Genomic DNA, 27936 nt, shown 5'->3' with positions numbered 1-27936 from the left:
AGGTTAGTTAGGTTTAAGTAGTGCTAAGTTCTAGGGGACTGATGACCTCAGCAGTTAAGTCCCATAGTGCTCAGAGCCATTTGATCCATTTTTTGTTATTTAAACTCATAACGTTGTCTACTTCCTGATCCTGTTTTCTAAGGACACACTATCTAGATTACTATTACTTGCTGGATTGCTAAACAAACACAGTTCTAAACTTTTTAAATGAAAATTTCAGTCCTCATACTAAAATTGTAGTTTCCACACAAAATTTGCTACCACACAGAAAAAGAATAAACAAATTACTTATCTCAGTTGTTCTTAATGATGCAGTTCCATGGCAGAAACATCATTTTCTTCTTTGTGTCCACTTTTTAATTATTGTCTCTTTAATCTCCTTTTTTGTGTTAATATGTAGTTTGTTTCGGATATCCATTCCAGTGCTGTTTGTTAAAAGCTATCTTGTATCAGTGACCATTATTGCATAAATCAACCTGAAACTCAAAATCCTGTTAGCAAAACCTCCATAGCAGTGCAGCTGTAAGTCCAGGATCCTCCATAACAATTGAAATATACCAGTGCGCAACAAGTAATTAACAAACTCATCTTTATTTCTCAGTGATCACTGATGCTGCAATAGCTGTAAAAGAATTTGTGAGTTATCTGCTCCACTTGCTGAGTTCTTGGCAGTGTAGCTGTTGATTTGATAATGCTAAGAGATATTACAAGAAATTCAGGTTGACACGATGATCTCTTTCAAAATTACATGTTTATTGCATAATCCGATAACAAAAATGGCTCACAAAAACTGTCAGAAAACTGACAAGCACTCATGGCTTATTTGCCATCCTTATATATATATCTGTAGCACTTGCTGCCTATGTAATCCATTATTAGAAACAGAAAATTTATGGATTACAATCAAAATCACAATTACACACACTGTCATCACTCATTTATGCATTAATTCGTTCATCTCACATTGCAGGATAACGTTTTATATAACTTTTAGCTTTTACTATTAAAATTTGTAAAATATGTTTGTCGACAATGTTTTTTATAAAGTTGCTTATACCGTGAAGAATGTCCCTAAAATTTCTGTGAGTTTATTACCCAAATACTGATGGGATTGGCATAATCCGTATCACTTCAGGCAGGGTGGTTACCTTCATAATCTTTGATGTTATTGAATTTAGCATATATTAAAATTCACGAGTAAGTAAGAAACAGCTATTTTTTTTGTTTTCTCCAAAAAAATTCCTGCCCTAAGATACAGGCCTCCAAAGATGACACTGTGAACACCATTTTGAAGATGCGAATCTCAGAAATTTTTTTAAAATGCTGTGTCCCTGTAACAGTTCTAGATAGTTTGTTAGAGTTTTTTTATTTAGAAGATAATTGCTTTATGATTACAATGGTATCCTCCATTTGGACATATCTGTCCAAGTTCTTTTACTGTCGGCTTTTGAATTTTTTTAATAATTTACAGAATTTTTTTTTTTTTTCAAATGTCAATCCAGAATTTTTTTTTGTGTTGATTAGTACCGTGTAGTACTATATTCTCTGTAAAGAAGAGCTTACGCTTTTAAGTTGGACGGGTTTTATTTAAAAAAAATAATACATTTTTTTTTAAACTTTCAAGGGTAATGTATGTCTTCACTGAAGTTGTTTCTTACTAATTTCTTTGTTACAATGTTTATTTCTATTGTCTTTGTTGCAATTATTTCTTATCACTTTCTTTGTTGCAGTTATTTCTTTTCACATTCATTGTTGCAGATATTTCTTGCACTTTGTTGTAGTTTCTTGTCAGTTTCTTTGTCATGGTTGTTCATTGCAGGTTTCTGTATTGTAGTTGTTAAGTGCTAGTTTGTTTACTGAAGAGGCTTCTGAGAAATCTGAGACCATCCAGTGAGTTCTGTGTTTTCGTGAGGAATCTGCCAGTTGACACAGTTGCAGTGTGTTTTGTGGAAAGGACTGTTTGAAATGTCTTCTGACAAGGGCCGCAGGAGAGTGAAGTGTGCTGACTATTTGCATATCCATAAGAGTGATATATAAGAAAAACAAAAAACAGAATTTGTTCAGGTTGGGAATAAGTGTTCTCATTTGAAGACTTTGTTTCAAAGTGAAGATGTTTCCAGTGACGACTTTTTGTGTTCTAAATGTTTTGACACAATAGCATCAATGATAGTATCTGAACAAGGTGAAGCCTCCCATGGTACAGATGATGCAGATTTTGCATCTATAGAGGAAGAATAAATACCCTGAATCAGTCAACTACAGAGTTAGGTGTTAGTCCTGTTAAGAAATTGTGGTCAGTGAAGTCGCGTCATAAGCTCTGTGCATCAAGAAAGCACAGAGAAATTACTAAAGATATGGATGCATACACTACAGCAGAACTGACAACGCTCTTCAAGCAGAAATTCCATCTTCAGAAAAAAGCTAACCAAAGCACTCTTGCATCTCTTTCCAGGAATTTTTCACCAATATCAATTCAGCTGTTTAATATTGTGCATCCTACAGTGAAAAGGTTCAAGCTTTAAGTATTATTCCAGAGACATTTTCAAAGAAAACAGTTTTGAACCATGTTCCATCAGTATTAAATGGTAGACAAATCAAGAAATGTGAGGTCTGTAAAAGGAGTCTTTGGAAGACCAGATCCCTATTATGGTCATCCTGTACAAATAGCTCAAGTTCAAATAGTGCAGTCAATTTATCTGGAAGATAAATGGGACTGTTCTCACCAGAGTTCCAACAAAAAAGACACTGTAACTGTAACAGTTGAAGGTCAAAAAGTTGTGAAAGTGAAGAGGTACATGACTCGTAGTATTAAAGAAACTTTTGCAATTGATAAGAGCAATTATACAACTTCACATACTGGAAGATCAAAATTTTATGCACTATGATCTAAGTGGGTAGTTCCACACCCACCTAGAGATTTCTGTTTACGTGTGTACGCCGCGAATTTTGAACTTTGTTGGTAACTTTGAAGAATTTACTGAAGAATGTGACATAAGACACTGGTTGGCCGTGTGAAGTCATTAGTAGTCTGTGACATAAAGCGAGAGACTTGTTTGTTTTATGAATGTGGTGACTGCCCTGGAGAGCAAGGCTGTCTTTACAGGCACTTGGCCAGGAAGATATAGTAGATAACTCTGCAGAAATTACATATGCGACATGGGAGGAAAATAAACTAATTAAGAAAACTGTTGCTTTTGATAGTTTCATTGATGATCTTGGTAAGTGGTCAGTGAAAGCGGTAACACACCAGCATCAGAAGACATTGCGACATCAACACATTGCAGAAGTGAAAGGGTGTGTACATGCTGAAGAACTATGTTTAGTGCGTAACTATGATTTTTCTGAGAATTGGTCTGTAATCCTCCCAAAAGAAGTACAAGGGTATCATTGGAGTAATGACCAGGTTTCAATTTTTGCAGGAGTGACATATTTTTGGAACAAGACCACAAGTGTAAAGTTATAAGCGATGACACAGGGCATGACTCGGCACACGCTTTGCTAGCATTGTGCAAAATTCTTCAACTGCAAACAGAGGCAGAGATCATCATCATTATTTCTGATGGTGCTCCTAGTCACTTTAAAAATTGTTACCAGCTGGTTGAATTGGGCAAGTTGCTTGTGTCAACTAACTGTGTATACAGTGCTATTGCTCAAGGGAAGGGGCCTTGTGATGGTGTTGGAGGCCTGCTGAAGCACCATCCTACAAAACATAATCTTTCCAGACCAAATGCAGGCGCAATTCAGAATGCTGAGGATTTTACAAGAGTTGTGAAATCTTACACATCCACAGTCCTCATTCTTTTGTTCAAAAAGGAAATTGAAGAATTCCATGAACAGAAAAAAGCAAAATGATCCAAATAAACTACTCCTGTGAAAGGAATTCAGAAGACACATTTTTGGACTCGGAAGTGATGTATGAACTCATATTGCATGCACTTTAAAGAGCAAGAAAGGAGAAATTTTGTTCGTTCGGCCAACACCTCAGAAATGGCAGGATAATAGCCAGATTCACAACCTGAGAGGGGGATGGGATGTGTGTGTGTGTGTGTGTGTGTGTGTGTGTGTGTGTGTGTGATTGGTCGATTGCAGAGATTATAGACACCAGTTATGAGTTAAACGAAATTGTACTGGACTTTATGCTACCACATGGACCAGCTGGTGGATATAGATTTCCAGCTGAAGGACAGCTACACCACCATCAGTGCTCACTTCCTGTTAACAATGGTCTGAAGATTATAAGTGCTCCAATTCCAATTGGTTCAATAGGAAGGCATCAGTCTATATCAAAGGAAGATACTGAAGCAGTGGAACACATTTTTAGTTCATTGACTGGCTAATTTCAGTACAAAACAGAGTGCACGGAAGTTGTATAAACTGAAACATTTAGGCCTAAGTCTTTCAATCTTTCACATTCATTTTGGAACTATTTAAAATTCTTCAAAAATGAGTCTCATACTCATCTTTCCAAACTAAAATTATGTTAAATAAGGCTAGGTTTTGATTTTTATGAGCCTGTTATGTGATAATGTGGTAGTATAACATGTTTTATGTATGCCAAAAATTTCAATTGTTTATAAAATCTGTTCAATCTAAAAGTGGAAGCTCTCCTTTTCAGGGAATGTAGAACTATATGGTACTAATTAACAGAAAAAGAAACAAAATTTTATGGATTGGTATTTTTGAGAAAAAAAATTTTTTTCCACAAATTATAAAAAAAGTTCAGAACGCTGTAGTAAAAGAACTTTGACAGATGAGTCCAAATGGAGGTGTTCTTTGTAGTCATAAAGCAATTCGCATCTTCAAAATAGCATGCGCAGTGTCATCATTGGGGAGCTATATCTCGGAGCAGAAATTTTTTTTCCTAGCCTGCCTGAATTGATATGGACTATGCTGATTCTGATTTCAATCCTTAAAAACTGTCCTGAAATTACAACAATGAGAATTGTTTGTTTTATGTTCAAGTATTGGTTAGCAACGGTCGAACCAATGTACATATATCGGAATGAAATTAATGAGAGAATATGAATAAATTGAATTTTAAATGATCAGATAATTGAAATAAGGTTGTTACGAAATTGATGTATTTAACTTGGTATACCAACAATAAATAATAAACAGGGTACAAAACAGTAAGTTCAAGGGTGTGCATATTGATGAAAACTTAAATTGTAAAAACCATATAGTAGACATGTTAACATTTTTAGGTTCACCATCTCTCGCCATAAGAATAACTGACAGCATTGGGGATACAGAACTCAGTAGGTTAACATACTTTCTTTCATCTTGTTGGATATATCCTGGGTTTACTCCTTGCTTAAGCAAAACAGTATTTCATTGCATAAAAGAAATTAAATAGAATTATGTGCAGGCTTCTCACATATGCATCTTGCAGGTTTCTCTTTAAGGGGCTCCGGAATGCCCTATACTTGCAATGTTAAAATAACGCTTACGAATTACATCTTTCCTCACAAAGTATTTGAGGTAGGAAGTTGAACTTTTTACAGATTATTTATTGGAATATGGGCTACAACTTAACATAGGGATTTTACAAAATTTTAGTTCAGTTATTAAAGATGATTTTTTTCAATTGTAATGAAAATTCACAACATTTTTTTGCAATTTTTTATTTATATATTCAAAAATATACAGTTTTTTGGAAAAAGGCTGTGTTAAATTATGCAGAAGGTACTGTGTAACATTTACTGAAAGTTTGAAACAAATATGTTTGGAAGATCCTTAGAAAACATGTAATTAGTATGAGAAAATAAAAGTTTTGGGAATCGAGCGACAAAGATTGGATTAACTTTTTAGTGCATTCCAGGTCCATAGGATGGATTATCTTCATCCTCTGCAAACTCCTCCTCCAGCTTCCTCTTGTTCCTCCTCCTGTTTACTCTTGCTTGTATTTCTAGACTCTTTACAGCCCTGTCTGCAGCCCGAAGGCGTTCCTTGTCTAAAGCAGGCATCGCTCGTTGTTGTGTTCGTAGATTTTGCTACCATTTTCTTCAGTTGCAGTAACTGCAACACTGTTCCAAAAGGTGGTCATGTATGAACACTTATCACATTTCAGTTGTATTTCACTAGCAAGTCCTACGTGCTTTTTTATGGAGAGTTCCAGACCAACTTCACTACAATGAATACATCTTACACAGTTTGAAAAAATTCCTTTGAGAACCGACATATCAAATATTTCATTCACATCCGATTCGCCCATAAAACATTCATAGTTTTCACTCATTGAACCAAGCTTCTTCTGTGAAGTATTTTCTTTCCCACTTTGACTGCTATGGGCAGGTGTACTTGAGAGGTTAGGTTCACTCACTTGGTTATCGTCTTTATTGTTTACAGTAATAACACATACCTTTGGCTTTCCAACATTTCTCCTTTTCTTAAAAGCCTTCAGAGGATTTCTAATAACTTTACTTTTACTCATTATTATACTTCAACAAAACAGAGACTCAAGAAACAGAATTAATTATGAATATTTTCGAGATAACGACAGAGTAAATAAACATGAAACAATCGACAATCACACCAGCGATGTATATTGAACCATCACAGGTTAGCCACAACACATACTTTATCTCACATCACTGAAATGTACCTGATGAACACGGACGTTAATAATAACACCATTTGACAGCAGTTTAACAGCGCCACAGTGGGTCACGCCCATGTAGAACACATTTCAAAAAAAAATTTAAAAATAGTTGTAGTCTTCGGAATTGAATAAATTATATATCTATTAAAAGGTAATAGTCTGCAGATTCAGAAAACGCAAAAAAGTAAAAATTGAACTTTTCATGATTTTGAGCCTTTCCGGAGCCCCTTAAGCATCTGGGAATATTAACCACAGCCTCACAGTACATTTGTTTACTTATAAAATTTATTAACAGTCCATCTAAGTTTGAGAGTAACAAAGGTATTTGCAATTACAACACTAGAAGGAGAAATGGTCAGCATTGCCAAAGCTGAAATATGCACCTATAAAGCTCTCTGACTAGTTACACATGGAAGTAAAATATCTGACAGAAAACAGAACTATTTTCAAATGTAGATTAAGAATGTTATCACTTGACAACTCTTCCTATACCATAGAGGAATTTTGAAGTAGAGACAGTTAGTCATTAAGAAAAACCTGTAAATGGTGAGCATGTAGCCATATATATTTTAGGTTTGACTACCAAGGCAGAAGACCTTTGCCAATTGCCCGACTTGTACACCTATAAACTTTGCCAAAGTGATCCTATCCCAGAGGACCAACATAAAGTCCAATCCCTGCTTGAAGTCTTAGGCCCTTCCCAGGTCCTCTCCTCTGAGTCCATTTCCCTTCTTACCTGTTTGACATCCCACACACTATCGTCTAAACCATTGAATACTTAAAGAGATAGGAAAGATATTGTAGTCTTCTTATGAAAACTTTTATTTGTTTGCCAAGATTGTTTTGTTAACATATTAGTGGATTACTAATTTCACCAATATAAATTGCCTTCTTCATATCTATAAAAGAAAATATGCTAAAGTTACTGGCTTATAGCAATATAAAAACACAGTATCACCTACACAAAAACTCAATTACAAAAAACTATACACCCATAATGTGACCATATGGTATACAAATTCCAAGTTGTACATACATAAATATTGAACATCTGGCATGTTATTGTAATATCTTGACTTTCTTATGGTGTGTTTTTATTTAATTTTACTTATTAGATGGGTTCATTACTGTATTTTGGCTTTGGATTGCATCCATCCATATGAAGGGAATTTTGAGATTTATCATCTTACAGTACATTGTCTGTTCTTGTGACAATGATTTGAAGCATTGTGTGATGTTAATGCCACTGACTGGTTTTATGGGTACATAAATTTTTATCATTGAGTTTTTATGTGTGCCCTATTGTGTTTTGATATTGCTTTGAACCTGTAACCTCAGCATATTTTCTTCTGTAGATCGCAAGACGGCAATTTATAAGAAGACTACAGTACAAATTTATAGATTGCCTTTTGCACGGACTGATCATGTGAGGTAACAACAATATATGAAACGTAATCAAATGGTGGAAAATCCAGGATGGAATGTAACAATATTAGAGAGGAAAGTTGCTATTCACTATATAACAGAGATGCTGAGTCGTGATAGGCACAACAAAAAGATTCACACAGTTATAGCTTTTGGCCACTCAGGCCTTTGTCAGCAACACACACACACACACACACACACACACACACACACACACACACACATATGCACCAACTTGCACACACATCTGCAGTCTCAGACAGCTGTGTGGTGCAAGTTACGTTTGCGCACATGCGCGCTATAAAAACAAAGATGAGGTGACTTACCGAACAAACGCGCTGGCAGGTCGATAGACACACAAACGAACACAAACATACACACAAAATTCAAGCTTTCGCAACAAACTGTTGCCTCATCAGGAAAGAGGGAAGGAGAGGGGAAGACGAAAGGAAGTAGGTTTTAAGGGAGAGGGTAAGGAGTCATTCCAATCCCGGGAGCGGAAAGACTTACCTTAGGGGGAAAAAAGGGCAGGTATACACTCGCACACACGCACATATCCATCCACACATACAGACACAAGCAGACATATGTCTGTGTGTGTGTGTGTGTGTGTGTGTGTGTGTGTGTGTGTGTGTGTGTGTGTGTGTGTCTATATATATATTTTTATTGTACCTATTGCGACTCAACCTATTGCGACTCAACCTATTGCGACTCAACCTATTGCGACTCAGCAATCTCTGCTGTAGCAACTTTCCTCTCTAATGCAATATGTGAAATGTGTTGATCAGCAGGTAACCGGGACATCTTTGAATAAAAAGAAGTGATCTAACATATGCAGCAGCAAAGGAGGCGCATACTCTGGACACATTGCTACAAATTTGTGTTTCTCTTCTGTCTATTATCTCATTTAACACACACACAAAATTTCTGCAGTGCTAACAAAAATAAAAAAGTATAATTCATAAAGATTTATTTAATATCCATGTTTAAGCATTGAAAAATGCAATCAATGTCATCTTCAGTGTACATTAACACTTACATATATAGTTACATAAATGGTGTAAAAAATATTTTAGTTCATTGCTGTGTGTCAAGATACAAAATTCTCCCTCATACTGCACTTGTTAGATTCACTTTATTGACAGATATATAGGTTTAATCTGAATGATGCTTTGTGGAACATTTGGTCTGCTGTTTTATATGTTACTCACATTAATGAACAGTTTGTCTTTGTTTGTGGCTGTACTGGTTTTCTTGTGTGTGAGTTAGATAACTTAGTATAAAGAGGGACATAACACAGTATTTTTAGTTTTCTGAAATATAGTCTACAAGATTCAATATTTCTGACTCTACACATGTCTGATTGCCTTCTTTTGCCAAATGAGAACTTTTTTACTCGAGAGGAATTCCCCAATAACAAAATGGCATATGTCAGGTGGATGTGGAAAAAGGCATATTATGCTTGGTGCAATAACTTATCACTCACACAAGACCTTAGTTTACCCAACAAATGACACATATTCTAACTTAAGAGAGATATAATCAGTGTGACTCTTCCATGTTAATTTTGAGAAAAGACCGGCTCCAAGAAGTTTGGTTGGAGCACAATCATTGGTATCATCTTTAATACATAAGCTAAAGAAGATAACTACAGTTTTCTCATGTTTAATTTGCAATTCATTGATTTGGAACTGCTTACTGGTTGCTCTGCATTGATCCTACATTCATGCTTTAATGTTTCTAAGTCTTCCTCAGCTCTAACAAAAGTGATGTCATCTGCATAGAGTGGATTTACACAACATAATGCTGAGCAAGTCATTTCCATATATTATGAAGAGCAAAGGTGCAAACATAGAACTTTGTGGTGTGTTCTTTGTGATATCCAAGACATTTGGCTTCATTTTGTTGAACTGCACAATTTGTTTTCTGTCACTCAGGTAGGATCTGATCAGAAATAGCTCTGAGCCTCTTAACGAAAGTAGTAGAGTTTTTTTTAGCAGAGTTTTATGGCTGACAGCATCAGATGCCTTGTTGAGATCTACAAGTGTTGTATTAACTGATAATCTTAATTCAGATAATGATAGTGATATTTTCAAACTTCATCCACTTTTGACAAGCTGGACCTTAAGTTGTACTGAGTCACCAAGAATATTATTCACAGACAGTTGTTGACTGATTTGGAGCTGTAAGCAATGTTCCCAGTGGAATATTTGGTTTAGAAGAGAACATAGTGGATGTGCAAACAGTCACAATGTCTTTGTTCACAAAATTGGTGGGACCATAAATATCTTCTGATTTTGAGTAACTTACTGAATTATGGATGTTGACATGTTCAGTTGCAGCAGTGTAATTTATATTGCCAGCATTAATGAATGTCATCTTGTGGTGTTGCAGTTATTACATTCGTGCTTGCTATGAAAATAGGACGAGGATTTCCACCTTATGCAACAAAACTGGAAAGGTGTCTATCACAAGGCAGAAATCCTTGTCCTATTAATGAATGTGTTGAAATCATCTGGTGTAGTACCAGCATCACAGGAATTACCCTTGCTAATATCTTCACTACTACACAGAGTGCTTTATATTTACTTTGGGACCTGTTATTACAAATCATCATTTGGCTTGAACATGCTTAATCTATTTTTTGCCTTTTATCTGTTCTCTAACCTTATGTAGTTTCTTGTTTCCATTTCACTGTTTGATTTGTCATAAGAAATCATTTTAGGATTCTCAGCCTTTGTAGATCTGGTGTGAACTAGTCAAGCAAGATGTGAGACCTGGCAGTTCCCTTATTTTGTTCTCTCTAGTTTAGGGCAACAAATTTTGAATGTGTCTGACAGAGCACTGAAGAATAATATAAATGCGTTTTTAATATGATTACTTTCAAGCAAAATTTCATGCCAGGAGTCAGAGATCAGCTTTTTAATTTAAACCAAATGTCTTCATGCTCTGATAAAACTGTGTACTGAACAAACCTAGTTCACACTGATTTGTCTCAGCACAGGTAATAGCATTATCAAAGCAGGCAGATTGTCTTGTTGAGTTATCATTAAAACAATACAGGTCATGCAATTTTAGCATATTGAGTAGAGTTGTTGCTTAGATGTCCTTAGTCTTAAGTCAATATTTATCTCACCAAAAATTAAAATCCTATGTCTAGACCATTTCTCAAAGTGTATTATCAGTTTCTGTAAGTGTGATGTAATTGTTTATTTCAAGTTATGCCTAACAAATGGTGTGTGTTCAGTGTAGGTCATTTTCAATTATTTAGGAGATGGTTTTTCTCTTACAGTCTACTGTTCCCACTTTTATTACTCTTCTTTTCTTTGTTGCTTCTCAACTAATCTTAAATACTGATGTCTGTATATGTTCTTTGAATTATTCCCATAAATACGATTCCTCATATTTTCCATCGAAAACTTCCACATTTCTTCTTTTTGTCTGTCTGTGTCATCTAATTGATTCTGACTCAGTGTAACCCTGTGGACGAAAACATGCCAATTTCTTCTTCAATCTCTCCTGTCATGTACTGTCTCCCAAAGGCTTTCCAGGTTGGACTCCCTTTGCTGCTGTGAAACCATTAGTCCATCTCATCCTCCTTGTGCCTTTGATCACCCTCAACGTTCAGGTACGTAAGTCATGTCTTCTCATGATGTGCCCAAAATATGTCAGTTTTTGTTTCATTATCAGACCTTCCAAGGAGTGGTCTGGATTTATTTTCTGTAATACCACCTATTTTGTTCTCTCTGTAGTCCATAGAACTCTAAGGAGTTTTCTCCGACACCATAAGTCCAAGCAGTCTGTTCTGTCTGATTTTTGTCATAGACAAACACAAAATTGTCAGTCATCAAGTAGGCTCTATTTTTTTATTCATTAATGTTTGTTACAGGAAAACTTGTTCACATATAGAAGGTGACCAAGAAAGGCTAGCACATTTCAATGCGTTTTCTGCTGTTAACTTACAATTATTTCTATTGACCAAGCAATAGAAATTAAACAAATTTTTTTCATCAGATTTAATTTGCAGTGTCTCATCGTTTAACGTGTCAATCAGTTCCAGCTGCACTGCTTCGGGGAGCAAATAAACAAGGATAAAATGCAGGTTGCCATCAGAGTGGTAGCTGGCTTTATGCGGCCCACTGGTTGTGGCCTGTGCATACTTGGTGACAGTATGTGGCCATGCCCTATTCCTTTCTGAACCTTGACAAATTTAGTTTCTCCATATAGGATTCTCATTGTGACTTCTCGCTGAGGCTATAAATTCCATATAAATGAGGTAATCTGGTATTCCCATGTTTCCAGTGCTTCCCATACTTTATTGTGACTGCCTTGGTCAAAAGCTTAAGCATAATAATAAAGCAGATATGAACATATTTCTGAGAGTCTTGTACCTTCCTCATAGTGCATTAGATGTGGGAAACTAGATCTCTGGTTTGTGTTCCTTTATGAAATCCATCTTGTTCTTCAGGTAATTCTTGGGCTATATACTGCACAGACAAAGGTTGTTTTTTAAGATTTTACGCATGTCATTGGTGGCATGTGAGATAAGTGCGACTGTTCCGTGATTTGAGCACTTTAGAAATTCCCTTCTGTGGAAATGGGATAAATACTGAACTTTTTGAGTCTTTTTGACCACTGTTGGGCACTGAAATCATTCCAGTGACTTCAAACAGCTCTGCTCGAATATCATTATATCCACTAGCCTTGTTTTTAGCAGTATTTTCAAGGGCTCCTTTGACTTCACTTTCTAAAATATTTGCTCTAGTTGTAAGATCATGTTAACTTCGTCATGACCAGTATTCAGTTCTTTCTTATACAGATCTGCGTATTCTGCCCATCTTTCCTTAATGCCCTTTACTTCTGTTAGATCTTTACCATTTCTATCTTTTTATCATTCTAATTTCCATCTGGAATTTTCCTCTGTGCTTTGTAACTTTCTTGTAAAGAAAATAACGGATTAATAAATTTGTATGTGCCAATCAAAATGAACATTTTTATTTTCACTTTCAGTGACCTTGAAGAAGCAGACAGTCTGAAGCAGTTCTCAACAGAAATGGTAATTGAGGCTGCTGTGCGATGCCTGGATGTCATTCAGCCGGGATTGGGCCTCCCTCATTCTCTGCCACCAAATATGTCAGCAAGGTTTCGAGTTGGTGCAAGCATTGCTCAAGCTTGTATGGTGAGTTTTTATAGCCCTAATCCACTGGAGGTTGATGTAGGAATCAACTGTGCTTGCAGGGTTGTCTTTTCAGCTTTGTTCAGTTACAGGATGGCTCTGACAGATTTCAAGAATAAGATATCTGTAAAAAGCAAACAAACAACGGCTTTTTATACTTAATTAAATTTAGATGGTTTCCTACACACAAATTGGAAAGCTCTCCTTTAAAATAGCAGTTAAAAGTGGATAATGAAGGTAGCTCCTGCATAACTACTTGTATTCAGTACACAAGCTGGTCTATTATCAAACGAAATTGTGAAGAGGAATTAGTGATCTGGTAAATTCTGCTATTTTAGAGGCTGTTATTGAGTAGCAAGTTTATCCAGGTGAGCATATTCACAGTACATGTCAAATGCTTACCCTGGACATTATTAGCCACATTCTACCATTACCATTGATAATGCAGGAGAAGTTAAGATATGGGCCATGGAAAGTCTCGAAGAGATTCATATGCTGAAATTATTAATTTCATAGAAAGTCTGGAAAATATTGAGCTTCACTTATTCCTATATGAAAAAAAATTGTTAGTGACCTACTTGATTAGTAGCAGTGGATTCCCCAACCACCCATGCTGAAAACGCTATGTATGATAATTTTTTTGTAACTGACAAAAAGAGGCAAAGATGACGTGAAGATCATTTTTCACACATTTTCAAAGCAATAATTTGACATGTGTATTTTATGCAGCAGCTTTGTTAATTTTCTTGGCTTGATGTGGTAAATAAAATAGCAAATACAGGCATTAATTAAAGGAGTTTCATGGATTAAATAAATTTATTAGATAAACTTGGAAAAAAAGCTTGGCATTTTCGTACAGTGCGCACATCTTTTCTTGATCCCTCTACTCTCTAGTGCTCTGTTGGTAAAAGTCCAAATAATTCGAACTGTTTTTACTGGGGTCCTAGCTAATATCAAATGATCACACACATTGAAATGCAATTGAAATACTGTGTTTATTACTGTATTATGTACTGTTAATGAACATATCGGTGTATAAGAGAATCCCAGTTTAAATGTTGACTCTGAGAAACAGGAACATTTGCTCCCTGTGTGAGAGACATATTTACCATGTTAGCTATTCAGGATGAAGCATTAAGTGTAAGTCCAACTTATTTTATGTTGCACTGCATGAGGAAAGCTGAGCTTACACTCCTCAACTAATTCTTCTCTCACCATGACATACACAATAGGTAACCTTGGATAAAGTCTTTTTAGTAATAGTACAGAAATAAACCAGTTATGAGGGACATTCAATACATAATGCAACACTACACATTGCTTTCAAAATGGCGTCTAAATGAGGTACATTCCAAGTAGAGAGCTGTCATTGAGTTTCTTTTGGCAGGAAACCAAAGCATCCCAGATACCCATAGGCACTTGCAGAAAGTCTACAAGACCTGGCAGTGAACGAAAGCATGATGGTCGTGGGCAAGGGGTCTGTCATCATCGCAAAAAAGTCGCACAAACCTGTCCGATCTCCTGTGTGCTGCTCAGCCACACACACACAGCTGTGCTTACCTCGGAAATTGAGAAAACTACTTCAGCTTGTTCTTTGCAACAAAACTGTAAAGGAACTAACAAAGCAAGTCTGTGCACCTGAAAAGAGTTCACAAAACTGCATTGGATTGTTCTTCTTCATCTACCCTACGGCTTGACTTATTTATTGAACAGCCCTCGTGCCTTCTTGAAAAGTCTCATAACATTATTGACAATTTGACAGGCAATTTTCATATTCAGCCTGCTTTAAACAGTTCATTGACACATGATCCTTTTTTTATTCAAATTTTAAATACTAAACATATAAAGCTGTTGTTGTTGTTGTTGTTGTTGTTGTGGTCTTCAATCCTGAGACTGGTTTGATGCAGCTCTCCATGCTACTCTATCCTGTGCAAGCTTCTTCATCTCCCAGTACCTACTGCCACCTACATCCTTCTGAATCTGCTTAGTGTATTCATCTCTTGGTCTCCCTCTACAATTCTTACCCTCCACGCAGCCCTCCAATGCTAAATTTGTGATCCCTTGATGCCTCAGGACATGTCCTACCAACCGATCCCTTCTTCTAGTCAAGTTGTGCCACAAACTTCTCTTTTCCCCAATCCTATTCAATACCTCCTCATTAGTATGTGATCTATCCACCTAATCTTCAACTTTCTTCTGTAGCACCACATTTCGAAAGCTTCTATTCTCTTCTTGTCCAAACTATTTATTGTCCATGTTTCATTTCTATACATGGCTACACTCCATACAAATACTTTCAGAAACGACTTCCTGACTCTTAAATCTATACTCGATGTTAACAAATTTCTCTTCTTCAAAAAGCTTTCCTCGCCTTTGCCAGTTTACATTAGATATCCTCTCTACTTCGACCATCATCAGTTATTTTGCTCCCCAAATAGCAAAACTCCTTTACTACTTCAAGTGTCACATTTCCTAATCTAATTCCTTCAGCATCACCCGACTTAATTCGACTACATTCCATTATCCTCGTTTTGCTTTTGTTGATGTTCATCTTATACCCTCCTTTCAAGACACTGTCCATTCCGTTCAACTACTCTTCCAAGTCATTTGCTGTCTCTGACAGAATTACAATGTCATCGATGAACCTCAAAGTTTTTATTTCTTCTCCCTGGATTTTAATACCTACTCCGAACTTTTCTTTTGTTTCCTTTACTGCTTGCTCAATATACAGATTGAATAACATTGGGGAGAAACTACAACCCTGTCTCACTCCCTTCCCAACCACTGCTTTCCTTTCTTGCCCTTTGTCTCTTATAACTGCCATCTGGTTTCTGTACAAATTGTAAATAGCCTTTCGCTCCCTGTATTTTACCCCTGCCACCTTTAGAGTTTGAAAGAGAGTATTCCAGTCAACATTGTCAAAAAATTTCTCTAAGTCTACAAATGCTAAAAATGTAGGTTTGCCTTTCCTTAATCTTCCTTCTAAGATAAGTCGTAAGGTCAGTATTGCCTCATGTGTTCCAATATTTCTACGGAATCCGAACTGATCTTCCCCGAGGTCGGCTTCTACCAGTTTTTCCATTCATCTGTAAATAATTCGCATTAGTATTTTGCAGTTGTGATTTATTAAACTGATAGTTCGGTAATTTTCACATCTGTCAACACCTGCTTTCTTTGGGATTGGAATTATTATATTCTTCTTGAAGTCTGAGGGTATTTCGCCTGTATTGTACATCTTGCTCACCAGATGGTAGAGTTTTGTCAGGACTGGCTCTCCCAAGGCTGTCAGTAGTTCTAAAGGAATGTTGTCTACTCCCGGGGCCTTGTTTCGACTCAGGTCTTTCAGTGCTCTGTCAAACTCTTCACGTAGTATCATATCTCCCATTTCACCTTCATCTACATCCTCTTCCATTTCCATAATATTGTCCTCAAGTACATCGCTCTTGTATAGACCCTCTATATACTCCTTCCATCTTTCTGCTTTCCCTTCTTTGCTTAGAACTGGATTTCCACCTGAGCTCTTGATATTCATACAAGTGGCTCTCTTTTCTCCAAAGATCTCTTTAATTTTCCTGTAGGCAGTATCTGTCTTTCCCCTAGTGAGATAAGCCTCTACATCCTTACATTTGTCCTCTAGCCATGCCTGCTTAGCCATTTTGCACTTCCTGTCGATCACATTTTTGAGACGTTTGTATTCCTTTTTGCCTGCTTCATTTACTGCTGCATTTTTATATTTTCTCCTTTCATCAATTAAATTCAATATTTCTTCTGTTACCCAAGGATTTCTACTAGCCCTCGTCTTTTTACCTACTCGATCCTCTGCTGCCTTCACTACTTCATCCCTCAGAGCTACCCATTCTTCTTCTACTGTATTTCTTTCCCCCATTCCTGTCAATTGTTCCCTTATGCTCTCCCTGAAACTCTGTACAACCTCTGGTTTAGTCAGTTTATCCAGGTCCCATCTCCTTAAATTTCCACCTTTTTGCAGTTTCTTCAGTTTTAATCTACAGTTCATAACCAATAGATTGTGGTCAGAGTCCACATCTGACCCTGGAAATATCTTACAATTTAAAACCTGGTTCCTAAATCTCTGTCTTACCATTATATAATCTATCTGATACCTTTTAGTATCTCCAGGATTCTTCCATGTATACAACTTTCTTTTATGATTCTTGAACCAAGTGTTAGCCATGTTTAAGTTATGCTCTGTGCAAAATTCTACCAGACGGCTTCCTCATTCATTTCTTACCCCCAATCCATATTCACCTACTATGTTTCCTTCTCTCTCTTTTCCTACTCTCGAATTCCAATCACCCATGACTATTAAATTTTCGTCTCCCTTCACTGCCTGAATAATTTCTTTTGTCTCATCGTACATTTCTTCAATTTCTTCGTCATCTGCAGAGCTAGTTGGCGTATAAACTTGTACTACTGTAGTAGGCGTGGGCTTCGTGTCTATCTTGGCCACTATAATATATTCACTATATTGTTCGTAGTAGCTTATCCGCACTCCTATTTTTTTATTCATTGTTAAACCTACTCCTGCATTACCCCTATTTGATTTTGTATTTATAACCCTGTATTCACCTGACCAGAAGTCTTGTTCCTCCTGCCACCGAACTTCACTAATTCCCAATATATCTAACTTTAACCTATCCATTTCCCTTTTAAAATTTTCTAACCTACCTGCCCGATTAAGGGATCTGACATTCCACGCTCCGATCCATAGAATGCCAGTTTTCTTTCTCCTGATAACGACGTCCTCTTGAGTAGTCCCCATCCGGAGATCCGAATGGGGGACTATTTTACCTCCGGAATATTTTACCCAAGAGGACGCCATCATTATTTAACCATACAATGAAGCTTCATGCCCTCGGGAAAAATTACGGCTGTAGTTTCCCCTTGCTTTCAGCCGTTCGCAGTACCAGCACAGCGAGGCCGTTTTGGTTAGTGTTACAAGGCCAGATCAGTCAATCATCCAGACTGTTGCCCCTGCAACTACTGAAAAGGCTGCTGCCCCTCTTCGGGAACCACTCATTTGTCTGGCCTCTCAACAGATACCCCTCCATTGTGGTTGCACCTACGTTACGGCTATATGCATCGTTGAGGCATGCAAGCCTCCCCATCAACGGGAAGGTCCATTGTTCATGGGGGGAAGTATAAAGCTGTATCGCATTTAAAAACAGATGCACAGCCATGATTATTCGTTATACATTTTTGCAAGGTCTGACAAAAGAGAAACTATGTAGCACTCATTACTAAGAAACTTTTTCTATGGGATATTAGTGTAAGACTTTATCAATGTTAAATTGTATCTTTGTGCTGTGCCAAGTTTAATTACAGTTGATGAACTTAGTGCAGAAGATAAGCGGTTTACTATAGGTGTGTTCTTGCATTCTACTAGAAGGTAAATATGGATAAAATGCATAAATGTTTTGGAGAAAACATACACAGACTTCTGTGGACTGAAATGGGTTCTATTTGAGAAGCAACCACTGTTGATTGAACGCCTTTGGTAAGGACACAAATTTGAAGAACTAGCTGACTTCTTTTAATTAGTGGAGCCTTCTTGTAACATCTGGTGCTGCTACAGGATCAAATGCCATCAGTCTTTCAATAAGCTCTTCAGCACTTGCAGATACTGAGTTAGATCTTTCAGAAACTGCAACAAAATGTTAGATGCAGGCTTCCAAGCAGGTTCAGTAGGGTGTACCTGTATTGAGCTGTGTGTTGAACATGTTATGAATGACTGATTATACAGCAGTAAAGTAATGCAGACCTTCTATATTGACAGCTGTAGCAGGAATGTAACTGGAAATGGTCAAGGCCAGATGGAATTGTGTGGTGAGTTGGCAGACTTGACCCTCGACCTGGAAGAAATCGACAGTTTGGGGATGGATCTTGAATTCAACGAGTAAGCTGAATAACTGATACTAAAGTAGAGCAATGAGCTTGCCGTGATACAATATCACCTAGTTGAGAGGCCAGTGGTTTGTTAAACAAACACCACAGCTGTTGCTGCTGCTGCATGGTGGTCAAAAATAAAATAAAATAAAATAGAGTTGAATTCAAGATATCAGTTCACATTCCATCTAGCATATTACATTATGTGTGTACTGATGCCTTACTTGCCTGGGCTGTGGATAATACTTTCTTAAAGTTGTGCCACTTTTAGTGCTGCTAGCTGGACTTCGCTGTCAAAGGCAAGCTGAAACACACAGACATCCATTATAGGATCAGTGTAGCATTGTCGGCACTTGTAATTTGAGCTCTCAGTTTGGCATTGGTACTTAACCACAACCTATGCGTTATACAGTTATGACTGAAGCTAGTGGATCTGAAGAAATTCTGGCCTAGAAAATGCAACTTGTCTCTTATAACCAAAATGAGTCATTAAAAAACCAGCAGAAAAATGCTCCTATTGGAGCACAAAAAAAGGCGAATTTTCTCCTGTTTATAAAAGATTCTGACTGAAAGGTGGAGTACCAGCTGCCTTATTGTATCTTCTTCAGCACCTTTTAAAAATTTTCTCAAAAATTTTAGCATGTAAACGTATTCATTTTATCATGCGACTCCCCTCACTCCAACGAGCTCTCCTAACTGTAACTCGCTCACACGCACTAATCAGTTGCTGTAACTCGCTCATACCCATCCACTCCAACTTGTCCATTCCCACCCACTCATTCACCACAACAAATGGTCATTATCTCTTTGTGTCTCTCTAACTGTTGCTGTCTCCTGTCTCACAGCCACTGTGTACTTCATTCTGTCCTAGCACTACTTTCCCTTCTCACTCTCACTGTCACTGTTATTCTCTCCCCCTCTCCCTCACCATCCCCCTCCCCCTTCCCCCTCCCCCTCCACCTCCCTCTCCCCCTCCCCTTCCCCCTCCCCCTCTCCTTCTCTCATTCTTATTGTTACTATCTCATTCATTCCTTCCCACTGCTTCTGTCCCTGTCACTGTCACTATCTGCCTCTTTCCCATTGTCTTCATCGAAGGCTTTGTCTCTCATTGTCATTGCCTCTCACCCACTTCCACACTCTCCTTCTGTTTATTCTTCTCCCAATGGCACTGTCTCCTTCACTCTTTCCCTAGCACTACTCTGTCACTGTCAGCTATGCCTGCTACCACTGTGTAACTCTCTTTCTCCCACGTCTAGTATTTATTACTTTTCCGTATCTTTCACATACCACCATCTCCTCTCTCAGTGCAAAGTATGAATATGTTCACAGGTCAAAATTTTTGAATTTTTTTTTTTAATGTGCTGAGGAAGGTAGAATGAAGCAGCTAGAACCCCACTTTTCAGTCTGTCTTTTGAATGGGAACATAATTGCCATTTTTGTACTGAGGTAGGAGCGTTTCTAGTTTGCTTATGTGAAACTTAAATAATGTAAATTTATTTTTACACCTCAGACCAGACTTTACATGCACAAAAATTTTACATGTTCTTCAGTCTACAACATGGAGTTCCCAGAACCCTTATGATGGTAACAGAGACACTTGCAGCATATTTGTCCCTGCTGCATCTCTTTATAAACTACACTTTTGCCTGGCACTGGATTTTACATGCGTATTTTACATGTGCAAGTAGGATAATTTTGAACTCTTGTATCTCCAAAACGGATAAAGATATCAAGAAAATTTTCAAGGCGGTTAGAGTTTGGGATCTTAGGAATATATCATAAAAATATATCATAAAAAAATTACTGTGCATAGCCATCTTGTAATTTTTGGCTCGGGTTTGGTACAAAAAATGGTGAAAAACACTTTGTATTTTTTTCTTCCCCCCCCCCTCCCCGTTCAAAGAAGAGCAGCATGTTTTTTTATTATCGAGAAATAGGGGAGAGAGTATCATGGACATGATACAGGATTTGGGGTGGACATTATTAAAACAGAGGCGTTTCTCATAGCAGTGGGATCTTCCCACGAAATTTGAATCATTATCATTCTCCTCCTAATGTGAAAATATTTTGTTGATGCCAACCTATATAAGGAGAAATGATCATCATAATAAAATAAGGGACATCAGAGCTTACACAGAAGGATATAGGTGTTCGTTTTTTTCTGCATGCTGATCAAGAGTGGAATAATGGAGAATTATTGTGAAGGTGGTTTGATGAACCCTCTGCCATGCACATAAGTGTGATTTGCAGAGTATCTGTGTTGATCTATGTTATCATCAAAAGTCACAAAATGAAGCCAACAAGAGCTGAATCTGCTCTTGTTGTGGTTTTTGCAGCATTTCCATTTTGTGAAGAGCATAATTCTAAATCTTTCGACAATTAAAGCAAGTTACCATTCTTTGCTCCTCTTTGAAATCTTATCAACAAGATCTGACTGGACATTTTTGCAGACTTTTACAATTGGTACTTCATTGTAGGTAACTGCAGCATCTGCAAAATGTCTCAGGTTGTTATTAACATTTCTTCCTAGGTCATAAATCTACGTCATCAACAGCAATGGTCCCAACATAATCCGATGGGTCATGCCTAAAGTTACTTCTACATCTGTACATGCTTTGTCCTTCCTATGAATAAATCCTGAATCCAGTTGCAGATTTCATTAGATAGTCCCATATGATTGTGCTTTCGTAATAATCATTGATGTGATACTAAATCAGATTCTTTTCGGAAGTCGAGTAGTATTGCATCTACTTGACTGCATTGATCCATGGATTTCAGGATGTCATAAGGGAAAAGCATAGTAAACAATATTTTTTGGAGCCCTTTTGGTTGGAAGTTGAGGAGGTCATTGTGTTGGAGCTCAGAATATGTTTTGAGAGTCTACAACAAATGGATATAAAAAAATTTTGGATGGCAGTTTTGTGGATCCTTCTTATAGACAAGTGGGACCCATGCTTTGTTCCAAATATAGGGCACAATTTCCTGTCCGAGTGGACTACAGTATTTTATGATTAAAGGGAGCTAACGCACCACAAATTATGTATAGAATTGGATACAGACTCAATTGGGCACTACAGCGTTCATAAATTTTAGTGATTTCTTTGCAGTTGTGTAATAATTAAGTTCTACTTGTGAAATTTCATTTGTGAAAGGAACAGTTATGTATTGAGATAACCATTTCTGTTTTTACTTTCAGACAATGGAAAATCCATGATGGAATGTAACAATGTCTTTTTGAGAACCAAACAAATGCCATTTAACATTTCTCTATCTACAGCACTATGCTTTATTTTTCACCTCTTGTGCAGTAGTCTCTGGTTCTTTAGAAATTTCTTTACAGAGACCATACCACAGATGATCACTTCCCTCATGAAATGTTCTACTAGTTATGTATTATCCAGGGTTTAGTCAACTATTCTTCTAACTTTCAGCCAAAATTCTACATGCTGCTGTCCAGAACGAAATGTTGTAAATTCCTTATTGAGATATGGCGCTACTGCCTCTTTATCTAGTTTGCTGAACATGTAAATCTTTCTCTGTTTTTTGGTCATCCTTTGTAAGGTAGGCATTTTTATTGCAACCACCTTATGCTTGCAGATACCAGTGTGTAGCCAGCTTTCTGTATTACATGAGCTCTATTACTTTTTGGAGTGCTTTAAATTGTGCCATTTTACTGTGAGTGCCTCAGCTGGTGATCATAATGTGGCCCTCCCTTAAGATTCTCCCAATTAGGAAAAAAAAAACCACATTCAGCTACCTAGGTAGCAGCTTTTGATGCATAGTGCCCACTTAACTCATTTGGACAACCCGACAATTCTCAACGTTATGGTGCAAGTCTAGGATGTAACAACTTAGCTTGCAGCGAAACAATTTTTAGTCCTTGTTGACAACCCTACTTTCATAACTAACACGTGATTCTGGATTCTACATGACAGTATTTAAGGAGTAAGAGAACTTCTGAATTCTATTTACACACAAAGTTTGTGATATAACTACCTTATATGTGAAAGTATATTCAGATTGAGTGTGCAGCTGTGTGTACATGAGCTGTACAAAAGGTACAATTATCACACAGGGAAAAGTTGTAGAAGAGGGAATACTTGAATATTTTTGGAATTCAGATGCTATTAATTAAAACAAATTGTGTAATGGGTAGTCAGTGAGGATGGTGGCATAATAAACCAGAAATTAGTAAAGAAATTGACTTAAGAAATAGTGTCATCATACAGGCAAAGTATTTATGGCTGAAATTGTTCATTATGTGTGCCAGAACCAGAAAAGGGCTGACTGTTGCGGTGCACATGTGTATCCAGTATCAACAGCCAGTTTCTGAGACTGACACAAAAGCATTCAGCTGTTATTTGCTGTGTGTGACGTTCTGAGGTTAGGCACCCAGAGGTGGCAGGTGCCACCATCATTTGAACACCATATCCTGTTCATGTTTCTTAGTTGTGTGAGGATGAGAATACTATTGGAGTTGAAACAGTTCTTAGTAAGTGCAGGGTGTATATGTCATGAGGCAACTGGGAAATATGGGAAAAACCTGGAAATTTTTTCACCTGGGAGAAATCTGGGAAAAACCTGGGAACTTTTTAGAAATCCAGGAACTCTTCAGTGTTTCAGTTTTCAGTTAAATTTTTGTAATTTTGGCTTTTAGGAACTGATACTGTAACAAAGAATTTTACTTTAGCCCATACTTGAGAATAAAACTCCAGTAATAAAATATAGATGCAAGAATAGCACCAAAATAAAACTTAAGTTGCAATTAAAATGTTCCATTTACAATATCAAAAGACAGCGCACATAAAAGTGTATGCAAACAGCAAAATGTGTCAGGCCATGCAATACTTCATGACAACAAACTACTTTTGATGTGTCTTTCTTGTGGGCCTCATTTCGATGTGGGGCCATCAAGATTTATGGACCTGATGTCACACTAGTCTGCTTGCCCACCACACTTTGCGAATGTTCTGCTCCATGCAGGGCTCATGGGAAATCAATATTTAATTGAAAAGGAGGTGCACTAAAGGCCCTAATTTTATCGTGTCCTATCCAGAACTTCTATGCATTTAAACATGGAGTTAAGAATTGTTGAACTTGCCTGAAATAATTACCCACTCCCCGTCGGAGGTGGCTTCTGGCACTCGTAAGATCTGCAGTGTCGTTTGCTGTGAGATGCCATAACCTGTCTTTTTTGTCGGCTTTATTTTGATGAGCATGACTTCACAACTATTTACATATCTACGAGGTAACAGGAAAATACTTCGAATGATGGTTTGAGAAGTGTTACTTTCAAAGTAAATTTCCTTTTCCGCAAGATGAACTATGTAACATGCAAGAATGTGTGGTGAATTTCTTAAACCATGGAGCGTTAGTTGCATTCTAAACTTAATGCTTATGACCAGCCATTTAGAAAAATTTTGAGCCCAGAAGACTAGCCATTTACGCCAGTATTTAAAATTTTACTGGCACATTTGTGTTTGATACATCTTAAACAATAACACAAAATAATGGAGACCAAGTTTCAAGGTTAGCTTTTCACATTTATTGTAGTGCATTCGTAGATTACAAAGTAAGTAATAATGACAGCTAAAAATTTCAATTCTCCTAAAAAATGTAAAGTGAGTTCTTTAGCATGTTCACCTGTAATTGACTTTTCTGTAGAAAAGTCAAAGTGCTTGACAAAAAAATGTATTCACCCAGGTAACCCGTGAAATTTTCTGTCGCACAATAGTGAAATGTGTAATCTTGCTTGTCAGAAATATTCAGCTGATGTGCTCCTAGAATCCTGCCTAACACCACATAAAATAAAAAAAAAATAAAAATGAAAAATTAAGTGTTGCTGCACATTGAAGATCTTTCCGAAACGAGATGTTTTTTGCTGTGTTTCTTTTCCTTAAGTGTCAGGAAGTTCTACACCAGATTATAAAACTTTCACTATTCAAAGGATTGATAAGTTTCATAGCTCCGGTGGAAAGTATCTTTTCAATTAACTCACAAAAAGTACTGTCATCGGGTGCATACTGTATTTTAACTGGGGAAAAAGTGTTCTTTTACGCAGAAAAAAAGTGTATTTTTAACTGGATAAAATCACGGGATATATTTTCCTTCTATACACCGTGTACGCGACTTCAGGGCACCTGGTCTAGCCCAACTGTTCTGCTTGCTTTAAATGCAGAGCTTTGCTTGATCAGATGTGCAGGACTCTGTATATTTGTCATTTTTGGTTTCCTAGTTCCTTGTGCGACCAAAATTGCACTGAAGACTTAACATAATTCAGTTCTCAGTTATCTGTGTGTATCACTAGAGAGCAACAACACTTGCAATGAAGAGGATAAAGAACATCTGATGTACTGTCATCAGCAATGAAAGGAAATAGTAACTGAACACATGCCATTGTACAGATTGCATTTATTATTAAAGAGAGGATGGAATCTGTATTTGAAAAGTTAGTGCCGGAAAATGCTTTGAACAGGTAATGAGACTACACTCCTGGAAATGGAAAAAAGAACACATTGACACCGGTGTGTCAGACCCACCATACTTGCTCCGGACACTGCGAGAGGGCTGTACAAGCAATGATCACACGCACGGCACAGCGGACACACCAGGAACCGCGGTGTTGGCCGTCGAATGGCGCTAGCTGCGCAGCATTTGTGCACCGCCGCCGTCAGTGTCAGCCACTTTGCCGTGGCATACGGAGCTCCATCGCAGTCTTTAACACTGGTAGCATGCCGCGACAGCGTGGACGTGAACCGTATGTGCAGTTGACGGACTTTGAGCGAGGGCGTATAGTGGGCATGCGGGAGGCCGGGTGGACGTACCGCCGAATTGCTCAACACGTGGGGCGTGAGGTCTCCACAGTACATCGATGTTGTTGCCAGTGGTCGGCGGAAGGTGCACGTGCCCGTCGACCTGGGACCGGACTGCAGCGACGCACGGATGCACGCCAAGACCGTAGGATCCTACGCAGTGCCGTAGGGGACCGCACCGCCACTTCCCAGCAAATTAGGGACACTGTTGCTCCTGGGGTATCGGCGAGGACCATTCGCAACCGTCTCCATGAAGCTGGGCTACGGTCCCGCACACCGTTAGGCCGTCTTCCGCTCACGCCCCAACATCGTGCAGCCCGCCTCCAGTGGTGTCGCGACAGGTGTGAATGGAGGGACGAATGGAGACGTGTCGTCTTCAGCGATGAGAGTCGCTTCTGCCTTGGTGCCAATGATGGTCGTATGCGTGTTTGGCGCCGTGCAGGTGAGCGCCACAATCAGGACTGCATACGACCGAGGCACACAGGGCCAACACCCGGCATCATGGTGTGGGGAGCGATCTCCTACACTGGCCGTACACCACTGGTGATCGTCGAGGGGACACTGAATAGTGCACGGTACATCCAAACCGTCATTGAACCCATCGTTCTACCATTCCTAGACCGGCAAGGGAACTTGCTGTTCCAACAGCTTGTATCCCGTGCCACCCAACGTGCTCTAGAAGGTGTACGTCAACTACCCTGGCCAGCAAGATCTCCGGATCTGTCCCCCATTGAGCATGTTTGGGACTGGATGAAGCGTCGTCTCACGCGGTCTGCACGTCCAGCACGAACGCTGGTCCAACTGAGGCGCCGGGTGGAAATGGCATGGCAAGCCGTTCCACAGGACTACATCCAGCTTCTCTACGATCGTCTCCATGGGAGAATAGCAGCCTGCATTGCTGCGAAAGGTGGATATACACTGTACTAGTGCCGACATTGTGCATGCTCTGTTGCCTGTGTCTATGTGCCTGTGGTTCTGTCAGTGTGATCATGTGATGTATCTGACCCCAGGAATGTGTCAATAACGTTTCCCCTTCCTGGGACAATGAATTCACGGTGTTCTTATTTCAATTTCCAGGAGTGTATTTGTATTACACTCACTGAAAAAGTAATGGTTTGTCAGGAAGTATGGTTACTTATTGATAGTATTCTTGGTTAGTATCCCATAAGTTCCAAGAAAACAGTTATTGTGAGGGTGCTATCATAGCAAACTGTAATGAATGAAAAATTAAGTTTAAAGTGGAAGAAGCAACAAATATAAATAATGTTGTGAAACAAATGGATGGAGAGCTTGAGACACCAAACTGCATATATAATGTACATTCATTCATTTCAGCAGAGAATGTAAATTTTTAATATACATTTATCAGAAGGAAAATGTTACTATCAAGTTTTCCTCACCTAAAAATGCAAGCACTGCAGTCATGCTACCATGACATGTCTGGATCTGAAACAACACAGTAAATGTGGTAAGTGCGCGTGGTACGTAATTATTGGTTTGTGCTAACTGTAGAAGTAACCATGTGGTGTGGAGTGAGTCCTGTCCAGTTCAAATAAAAGAATGAAAACTAGAAGAAATAAAAACTGTCACTTGTCCCACAGTACAAAAAGCCTATAGAACTTTTCAGTCACCTGTATTGTTTACTTTTGCTGTAACAGTAAAAAAATAGTGCAGAGAGTTATTTCTACAGCAATACACTAAGTAATGCCAACAATATTAGTAGCTGCAATTGCACATCAGACAAACAAGCTCCATAGTGTCCAGTCTCCTCTAGACACCTGTGTTGCAGAAGTAAATATAGTATGCAAACAATGTCAGGTAAGCGAACACTGTGTCCCGCTGTCTAGTTAACTCATCATAAATACTGAAAAACCAGTATCCAGTAAAAAGTAGTAATAAATTCAGAAAGATTCAATCTGAAGTTGTCAGACCATGTCACTTTGGTTATGTGCAACAGATCAAGCTTCCAAATATAGTGAAGGGAATATGTGAGGAAAAGAATCGTTGCTGCAGAAATG

At 38.1% G+C, this 27936-nt stretch overlaps 1 protein-coding gene across 2 annotated transcripts in view; it reads left to right on the top strand.

Moving 5' to 3' along the window:
* Positions 1 to 27936, top strand: part of LOC126475113 (coiled-coil domain-containing protein 22 homolog) — a 214912-nt gene that overhangs the window by 65436 nt on the left and 121540 nt on the right. For both annotated transcript variants that reach the window (XM_050102697.1, XM_050102698.1), the window contains exon 2: positions 13037 to 13205. In XM_050102697.1, coding sequence (XP_049958654.1) covers positions 13037 to 13205 — 169 coding nt within the window. The remainder of the gene's footprint in view (positions 1 to 13036; positions 13206 to 27936) is intronic.

This window comes from Schistocerca serialis, chromosome 4 (genome assembly GCF_023864345.2).
Source record: "Schistocerca serialis cubense isolate TAMUIC-IGC-003099 chromosome 4, iqSchSeri2.2, whole genome shotgun sequence".
NCBI lineage: Eukaryota > Metazoa > Arthropoda > Insecta > Orthoptera > Acrididae > Schistocerca > Schistocerca serialis.
Note: the sequence above shows the minus strand (reverse complement) of the source record. Positions and strands in the feature narration are given on the sequence as shown.